At 42.8% G+C, this 10,165-nt stretch overlaps 1 protein-coding gene across 1 annotated transcript; it reads left to right on the plus strand.

The window, feature by feature from the left end:
* The first annotated feature begins 337 nt into the window (after positions 1 to 337).
* On the plus strand, positions 338 to 8,547 carry snx18a (sorting nexin 18a). The gene is made up of 2 exons (XM_077522409.1): positions 338 to 2,117; positions 7,777 to 8,547. The coding sequence occupies exons 1-2, from the start codon at positions 695 to 697 to the stop codon at positions 8,028 to 8,030; spliced, it is 1,677 nt and encodes a 558-aa protein (XP_077378535.1). The 5' UTR covers positions 338 to 694; the 3' UTR covers positions 8,031 to 8,547.
* The last annotated feature ends 1,618 nt before the right edge of the window (positions 8,548 to 10,165 follow it).

The following is a 10,165-nucleotide window of genomic DNA, read 5'->3' on the forward strand; positions in this document are numbered from 1 at the left end:
ACAGTTTACTAACAATGAACATACATACAAGTACATAAAAACAAACTTGCATATGTGTCAAAAATGTATGACAAATATAAAAAATGAAGTACATAGATACAAATAAATGTTTTTTTTCATAAATATTATCTATGGTTATTAAATTAGATATTTTAAACGTATGTTCTCTATGAAAACTGTTACTCAATTGTTCAAATAATTATTATACGTTTTCAAGACGCCAATAGTTCAAAGAATTAAAACAGACGCTCCAAAATTCGTGACAAAAACAATCATTTTAAACTAATCTTTGATGTCACTGTGAAATGCTAGCAGCACCTTTGATGTGGCTTGATTTTTGCTGTCTAGGGGCGGGTAGGGGAATCACAGCTCCGCCTTCGATTAGCTAGCCTGGCCGACTTGCTGTTGCTGAGCAGCACCAGGCAGCAGGCAGCGTCCGAAGGGGATAGAAGGCAGTCCGGAGGTGAGGAGCAGGAGACCAAAACGTTCATTTGACAGTTTTTGAGGCTAAAGGGAATACATGCTGATTTAAGAAGCGTGAATACGGACTTGTACGTAGTTAGTGTCGGGCTGGGAGGGACAGCTAGCTGGATCTGCCCGCCGCGCTGTTCTCTAACCTCCCCCCGGCCCCGGTCAGCGGGTCGGAACTTAGCCCGCCGCCCCCTTCTGCTCGTTCCCCCGCTTCATTCCGAGCATGGCGGCGCTCCTCCGGGCCAGGGCCATTTACGACTTCAACTCGGAGAACCCCGGCGAGGTGTCGGTGCGCGAGAACGAGATAGTAAGTTTGTACAGCGAGAAGGACATCGAGGGATGGCTGGAGGGAACGAATAGTAAAGGCGAGAGGGGGCTGTTCCCCGCGTCCTACGTGGAGATTCTGCGGGGGGACAACAACAAGACGTCCGGGGACACGCAAACCGAGTCCCGCTACGCTAACGTGCCATCCACGGAGAGGGCGGATAATGCCTTCCCGCCCCCTTCGCAGCAACAGATCAACCAGCAGCCCAGCCAGGGTAGCGACGATGACTGGGACGACGACTGGGATGACAGCTCCACTGCGGCGGACGAGCCGGGCACCACGGGAGGCCGGTACCGGGACTTTGAGGGCAACGGGGCGTCCACCTACAGGGTGTCCACATCCTCCATGGCGAGAGGACAGCACCCCAAGAGCTCGGCGACAGTCAGCCGAAACCTGAACCGGTTCTCCACTTTTGTCAAATCCGGAGGTGAGGCCTTCGTTCTGGGCGAGGCGGCGGGTTTCGTGAAGGACGGGGATAAGATCTGCGTGGTGATGGGCCAGCACGGTCCAGAGTGGCAGGAGAACCCGTACCCGTTCACCTGCGCCATCGACGACCCCACCAAGCAGACCAAGTTCAAAGGGATGAAGAGCTACATGTCGTATAAACTGACGCCCACGCACACCCAGGAGCAGGTGAACCGGCGCTACAAGCACTTCGACTGGCTGTACGCCCGCCTGGTGGAGAAGTTCCCCGTCATCTCGGTGCCCCACATCCCCGAGAAGCAGGCCACGGGTCGCTTCGAGGAGGACTTCATCAGCAAGAGGCGGAAGGGCCTCATCTGGTGGATGAACCACATGACCAGCCACCCGGTGCTGGCGCGCTGCGACGTCTTCCAGCACTTCCTCACCTGCAGCACGGACGAGAAAGCCTGGAAGATGGGCAAGAGGAAGGCGGAGAAGGACGAGATGGTCGGCGCCAACTTCTTCCTCACCATCAGCACGCCGGCGGCGCCGCTCGACTTCCAGGAGGTGGAGAGCAAGATCGACGGCTTCAAGGCCTTCACCAAGAGGATGGACGACAGCGCCCTGCAGCTCAACGCCACCGCCGGCGAATTTGCACGCAAGCAGATGAGCGGTTTCCGGAAGGAGTACCACAAGATGGGCGTGTCCTTCAAGGTCCTCAGCCAGGCCTTCGAGATGGACCAGCAGGTCTACTCGGCCGGACTCAACCAAGCCATCTCCTTCACGGGCGACGCCTTTGAATCCATCGGGGATTACTTCGCTGAGCAACCCAACAAGGATCTGGACCCTATCATGGACCTGTTAGCTCTTTATCAGGGACACCTGGCCAACTACCCGGACATCATCCACGTCCAGAAAGGTAACACATCACATTAGCTGCCCATCCATTTTCTATACAGCTCATCTGCTTAAAAGCTGCACTTTGTAACAATTTGCCCAAAATACCTTGACAATAGCCTTTTTATTTGACCATTTATGACTGAAGCATTTTTTTATTAGTAGACTAAAACCTTAGCTATTCATAATGGGAACTCCTGCAAGCCTGTGACCAATAGCTTTCAGACCGGATTCGGGTTCAATTTCCTGCCCTCTGTCTGCGGATGTGACGTCATGTGCTCCTTGTGTACGTGAAGAAGGGAAAAAGTGCAGTTTCATTTTTCGGCCACAGGTGGCAGTTGAAATTCAATTTTCTGCCTTTAGTAGCTTTATGGTGGAGCTGAAGATGACAAAACATAGTAACATTCACAAATATAAATACTGGCTCCTGCTGCTGTGCATGCTTTGGCCTCATGGGGCAGCGTAGTGCAGTGGCACATTAAAATAAAAACGGTAGAAGAAAGTCGACTCGAGATTGAATTTCATTAATATTTACTCATTTGTCTCATAGTGAAGAATATCTACTATTGCTATAAGTGTAATGCTAAAGCGTTTGTGTGAGTTTCACTCCATAACATTGTACTTTATGAAAACATACAATTATGAAATTTAAGATGTCTCAACTCTTCTTAGATCTTCAGTATGGCACTATATAAATCATTTTTCGCAGAGGATAAAGAATATATGACTAATGTCCATATTTATTGGTGCGCTGTTCATACTGCAACATGGATACTATTTAGCGTTAGCATTAAGGTAGCAGGCTGAATGGCTAAGTTATGCCCCCCCCCCCCAAAAAAAAAAAATGTAAATTGTAATTCTCTTAATTGGGTCTTTAGTTTTACTGTAAACATCAGACGGGAGTGACATTAAATAGATAAAGCCTCTTTTTGAAGAATTGTTCACTATTTGCCAAAGTTTGTAAGTTCCCAGCAACACATGTTAATGTAACTTAATGCGTTCCAATTAGGGATAGACCGATAATCGGCCCCGGCCGATATTTGGCATTTTGACAAATATCGGCATCGGCCATGTTTTGAATCTGAAGGCCGATAAAGCTCACTGAGCAGGGGATACTTGCGAACGTAGCGAATTTGGGGTTTTCATCAGGATTTGTAAGATGTTCGCAGTCAGTTTTTATTTGTCGTAAACACATTTGGAACATATTCACACAATTTTTCACCGCAAAAATCTTTTTGAAACGTTTTTACGAACCCTAACAAAAACCCCAAATGAGCTACATTCACATGAATTTGTTACTCAGTGAGAAATTATATATAGTTTGAAAGAATTCCCCCCCCCTCCCCATTTTACTGCAAATGAATATCGGCTTGAAATATCGGTTATCGGCCAACTTGACTACAAATAATCTGTATCGGTATCGGCCTTGAAAAAACCATATCGGTCTATCACTAGTTCCAATCATTGCCACAGAAAGTCGGTCGAGGTCAACATCCCACAAGAAGCGAACCCCCGATTGTTCTCACGATGCGGTCGTCTCCTGAGAGGCAACATTGTTCGGCGGTGACACAATGACACACAGTTGACGCATTTGTCGAGCAGGATGTAAGCGGCGCTTCTTGCAATAAAGCCACAATTGCTTCCTTCTGAGAGGATAGGAAGGCTTTACTTATAAACACCCTCCAATCAAGTACATGGCCGGCGTGGTTAATGTGCTGCAGCATATTTACTTCTTGCAGCGTTCGCTGCTGAGGACCATGGAGAAAGCACCGTGTCGAACACGGAAACCAAGACGAGATAAGAGGATAATGCGAATTAATCCTTGTGATGCCATGTTGCATCCAGGCCTCACTAAATATAAATACCACCACTGGATGAGCCATTAATAATTCATGCCCGAAGCTCCGACGGTGTCCACGTTCAATACCTTGAGCTTTCAACAGCTGCTACAATTCTGGTCTTGGAATGCCATCTTTGTCGAACACTCCAACTTGTAAACAGGATTACATAGAGCTCAGACCTTCAACAACGTAACTACATAAAAACTCAAGTTTTTGGCATCTGGTATCTATATTTGTTAAGTGGTCGAGATGATGATGAATATAGTGGGGAAGCTATGCAAAAAAAAAAAAAGTTAAGAATTTGAGAAGAAGGTAAACACTTTTTCACGTCATGTAAGTTTACCAAAAATGGTCATGCACGAACCTCCAACATTCCAAAGTAAGATTGTTGACTGTCCGATTTGACACTGGGCCCATTGACTCCATAATAAACAGCTCTAAGTGCCTTTCATTCACGAGTCAGCTGACCTGAACAGGTGACTCAGTCCTCCGTGTTGACTGCTGTGACATCATGTCCAATATCCTCGAGCTCATCATGACTCGATAGCTAGCAAATAAAAGTGACAGCCACAGGATATAACCAAAATGATCTTTGCTGCTTCTTGCTTATAAGCTAATGTTTTTCCAGCATGTTTATTCATCTTAAGTGCTATTTATTCTACGAGCACATGAGCTTCCTGGCAGTGATCCGTGCAGTTTTTTTTTTGTTTTTGTTTTTTAATACATAGAATAACATTGACATTTACCACACACGTAGTCACAAACGGAAATGAAAGCCACACCAGACATTAGTGTTTGGCAACCTTTGTAGCAAAAAAAAACAAAAAAACAAAAAAAACACACACACAGTCGAGTGAGTTGACCCATTGGACATCACTATTGATCTCGACATCTGCAGGGACTCCATTAGCCATTAGCCTGAGCATAGTTGGCTTGCTCATGATGCGAGTCAATATTCAGCTTTTGGAAACCTGTTGAGTGTTATGTCATTTATTTTCAACACCCTACCATTTGTTTAGAAATAAAATTAGAATTGGGTCCTCCTTGGACCTTGCATGTGTAAATCCAGCTCAAATTTAAATCCTGCAAACTGTTATGAATCTACTTTAAAGTTAGTTAAAGCTACTGAACACAGACAATTGAATCTTGAATCACCACTGCCACCTGTGCCCGAAAAATGCATTTTCCCTTCTTCATGTACACAATGCACATGTCACATCACATCCATTATGAACAGCTAAGGTGTTAATCTACCAATTAAAAAAAATGTTTCAGTCATAAATGGTCAAATAAAAAGGCTATTGTAAAGATATTTTTGGGAAAATTGTTACAGAGTGCATCATTACACAAAAAATAACGCTTTGCCTATTTATAAACCTCAAAAGTGATAATGAGATTGAAGGTCGGAATTATAGTAGACCAACCTGAAACAACATTAAAATGGGGTCAGATAGAATGTCCTCACTTACATTTGGTTATTTTACTGATGAGCAAAATCACACAAGTGAGAAACAATCTGGTCGGCAACCGTCAATGGATAAGCGTGGCGACGAGATAGGGATTGTTGCTCACGTCGCACGCTCGACTCGCTGAGTATTATGTAAGCAGGGATTACGTAAAATCGGCCCGGCGGGGCTCGGTGCCACCTGCGCCTAACCACCCTCTGGGGAGGGATCTCCTCGGAGGCATTTGGTGGGCCATACAGTCAAATTCAAAATCGATTTTCCATAACATGTCCACTTGAAGTTGTGATTGTTTGATATATTGTCAAAGCTTTTTCCTTGCAAACAGTTCTTCCTGTTTAGAGCATTAGAGGACTTTGAAAGCACGGGAGGTAAAGTGCGCACCTTTGAGGTTTGAAGTATTTCAGGCTGTGGACAGCTGTGTTTGTTTACGCTCTTATTGTTGCTCCTCTCGGACTTCAGTTCACTTCAGTCGGAGATGGTTAATCAATAGCACTTTTTGTCTTGGTGCTCTGTCCAGTGTGAAAACAGTCCACATTGATGTAATGGCTTAGTAAATTAGTAATGTTCCGTTTATGTGTGTGGCTTATTATTGGCCAGTTTGGATACATTTTCTCATGCTATTCAAGGAGAATGTTTCAACAGTGAGCGTCCCCTGGGAGACCATGTAATGGCTGGGGTCTTATCAGCAAACTCATTTAAGCAAGAAGCCCGACTAAAAATGGCCATTTAAACAATCACTTCAGATTTTTTTGTAGTCAACACTATGTTGACAGATGAATTTATGACATCATTTTTTTAACCTGCTATTTGCATAAATATTTGCCTTTAAACTCTTCCTATAAGGTTACTACAGTATGAATAGCTGCTGGGGGAAAAAAAATTGAATCTTTCTACATTCACCAGTTCTAAAAATAAAGAAGGAACATCTTAATTTGCTTTCTGTGACTTCTATTTTTATTTTTATTTTTTTTTCGGGACATCTTCCTGTATTGACTGCTAAGTTGGGCCAACAGGATGGCTTACATACAGCAATGTGTGTGTTTTAAAGGAAGTGGCTCCACTTTGGTTTCAGTGTGAAAATGTGGGGTTGCGAAGCATCATCATGTCTCAATCTGCTCGTCATGCATGTGCAAATGCTCCCACTAGTGTGGAAAAAGTTTTCTTTGCGTTTGATTTCGTAGTGATTGAGCGCATTATTCAAAATGAAGCATGTTGCAGGGGCGGTGCTAATGTTTTTCCCTCGAAATAGCCACTGACCTTAGCAGGCGGAGATTTCCTTAAATGGCGCTTTTGCAATCCTTAATCGTGTCTGTGTACATAAAGTTGGACGCTAACTTGTAGACTCTAGCAGCAAAGAAAAGAAAGTGCATGTTAGGTTAGTGAGGAACACTGGTTAAAAAGTAAGAATCTGCGAGCTGTTTTCCCCTCATGACTTCCTCTCTCAGACCGCAACAATAAATACCACATTTTGCCATCCCTCTAATAAACGCAATGCATCAATTAGTTATCCATTCAAGACAAATAAATGCCATCTTATTTAAAACCTGTTGCTAACCAAAACAGCAGCACCCACCAAAGCATGTAAACACTCCCTTAGATAATTCAAAGCCTCTGTCACACACATCCAGCTGTTTTCTAGAGAGCCCATCTGCAGTTGAGTAAATAAATGAAGACCTCCCCCATCTGTAGTATATAAATACTGTTTGCAATTTGTAATCAAGTAAATAAATCCTATTTTTGTACAGACACCTCCTGATGGATACCTCCTCATTTGTAGTTGACAAAAAACAAAGTGATTTTCTAAAAAATAAAGACCTCCTCCATTTTTAGTTAATGAAATATATGCTTGTTTTAGTACAAATAAAGGCCACCCACATCTGCAGTTGAGTAAATAAATGCTTTGTACAAGTACAGACATTGCATTTGCAGTAGTAAATAAATGTCATTCAGTAAAAATAAAAGCCTCCCTCAATTACAATTGAATGAATGTTGTTTTGTACAAATAACATTCTGCCATTTACAGTTAAGTAAATAAATATAATTTTGTAAAGATAAAGACCTCCATCATTTACAGTGACATGAATGCAGTTTCTGTACGAATAAAGACCTCCCATCTGCAGTTAAATAAATAAATGCCATTTTGTAAAAATAAATAAATAAATGAATAAATTGTCAAAATAAATACCTCCCTCCTTTTGCCATTGAATAAATAACTGCATTTTTGTACAAATGATGACTTCCCCCAAAGGATGCCTTCCCCCAAAGGATGCCTTCCCCATCTGCAGTTGCCGCATGTACTATAGGTGGAACTATGGTAACACCATGAGTTTAGTCTTGATAGCCATTTTTCTATGTTTTGTTTTTGTGCGAGCAGGCGCCCTGACCAAGGTGAAGGAGAGCCAGCGTCACGTGGAAGAGGGCAAGATGGAGGCGGCGCAGGCGGAGGGCATCACCGAGCGCTGCAACATCATCTCGTGCGCCACGCTGGCCGAGATCCAGCACTTCCACCAGATCCGCGTGCGCGACTTCCGGGCGCAGATGCAACACTTCCTGACGCAGCAGATGGCCTTCTTCCACAAGATCACGGCCACGCTGGAGGAGGCGCTGCGCAAGTACGACGCTGCGTAGGACCCACATGCGCGACGCCGCGACATAAAGTTTTTGACTGAAAAAGCCGGACGGTGGTGCCGCCGCTCGGTGGGACTTCCAAGGGGGGCAAATCCAAGGCTGGGAGGACCAATGTGTTTAGTTCGCACAGGGGTGTCCAAAGTACAGTACAGTAGGACATTTGAGGCCTGTCGTCCATTTTTTGGCAGTATAAACTAACGTGACATTAACAAAAATAACATGGGGATGTTGTTGGGGCTCGAAAAAAGTGAGGGTGCAACAACACCACTGACTACTACTACTACTAAGGATGAACAATTTTTAAATGAATCTCTGGGACACCCCTGATTTAATGCAACTTTTAGGCATTCTGTTGAAATAATCAGCTTCGGTTTGGCCACAGAAGTCATCAGGATGAAATTAGACACTTTTTCCAGCCTTATTTTTTAACAGACTACTGCAGCTAACCCAAACAAACGTGTTTACATGTCCTCTCGCTGTGCCTTCTCCTTTTGTCACTAAAGCTTTATATACTGTACATGTTGAAAGTGTTTGTGAATTTGTTTTTACTGAAGTATTTCGCTGAAAACAGCACAGCCGCGTTTGAATGAATATCAGGATATTTTATTTGCAGGTGTATCGCAATATTAAAAAAAAAAAAAAAGAATATCAGTAGTTCCATTCAAAAAGTGAAACTCATATCAATTCACTACACACGGTGAAATATTTTATAATTTTAAAGGGATACATTGAACCATTTTCAGCAGTGAAAAGTTAATATTTTGTTCAGAATGATTTTGATAACTTCATTATTTTTCATATGCAATTAATACCTTTAAAAGTAGTTTTCTACTTGCTGTCGACTGATGATGGCATCACCTGTGCTGAGGAAGTAGCTAACGACCAATCATGGTTCACCTGTTTTCTGGGGTTGGTCAGCAAACTGAGCCATGATTGGTCGTTACCTACTTCCTCAGCGCAGGTGATGTCATCATCAGTCGACAGCAAGTAGAAAAACTGCTTTTTAAAAGTATTAATTGTACATGAAAAATAATGAAGTTACCACATTAATTATAGACGAAATATTAACTTTTTACTGCTGGAAACAGCTCAATGAGTCAAGTATCCCTTTAAGCTTTTATTATTTTTTTGATGAGTATGGCATAGTTAACGCTAAACCCAAATTTACCGTCTAAAAAAATAGCGTTAAATTAAAAAAAACAAAAACACGATTATTATAGAAAATAGGTAGTAACTGATGTTTCACAAATCTATGATAAATTAGTCACTTTTTTAAAAACTACTGAAATAAACATACTTTTCTATCATATTCTAATTTAGGGATTTTCCATCTTTGAAAAAAAAAAAGAAGTCAAAGGGGTCCAACGAACATTTTCAAGAAATAAATAATTCCTGAACAAAACATGTACTCAGTTTGTTTCTATTATATTTAAGTAACTTGAAATCTATACATCCTACCATTTTCTGAAGTGCGTGTCCTCATTTTGATCATAGGGGAGCCGCAGCCAATCCCAGCAGGGATTGTCCACCCTGGACTGGTGGTCAGCCAATCACAGGGCACCTTTTATACAACAATCATTCACTCTCACACTTGACAATTTGGAGTCTTGACATACATGTTTATGCAAGTTGGGAAGCAAAAGTACTGTTACTTTAAAATAATTATGACTCAGGCAGTAAGTTTGAAGCCTTTTTTTTTTTTTTTGTTCACTATTTGCCAAACTGTTGCCCAAAGTTTGCCCACCACTGGCTTACAGTGTTGTGAATTAGCGGCGTCGACAGCAAAAGCGCTGCAGGGGTGGGACGCTCGCCTCTGTGCAGCGTCAGTGTTTTCTTACCCGACCCTCAGATGTGCTGACGATGGCCGAGTGGGACATGTGGGTCGTGTTATGTGGAGTGGGGGCGGACTGATGACATGTGGCGGACAGGAAGACGTCACTAACAGCTGTGGGGAGATTTTTTTTTCTTCTTCTTTTTTATCAGCTATCGTTGCTATGGCTGTAAATAAACATTCCAGCTATGAAGGGAAACACAGATTATTGATGAATCTCATTATAATTATTGCCAATATAGCCTACAGCTATTTTCACTGAAATGAATTTATCAATCATTGAAATGAATGGAAATGCCAACAC

This window comes from Festucalex cinctus, chromosome 5 (assembly GCF_051991245.1).
Source record: "Festucalex cinctus isolate MCC-2025b chromosome 5, RoL_Fcin_1.0, whole genome shotgun sequence".
In the NCBI taxonomy this organism is placed as follows: Eukaryota; Metazoa; Chordata; class Actinopteri; order Syngnathiformes; family Syngnathidae; genus Festucalex; species Festucalex cinctus.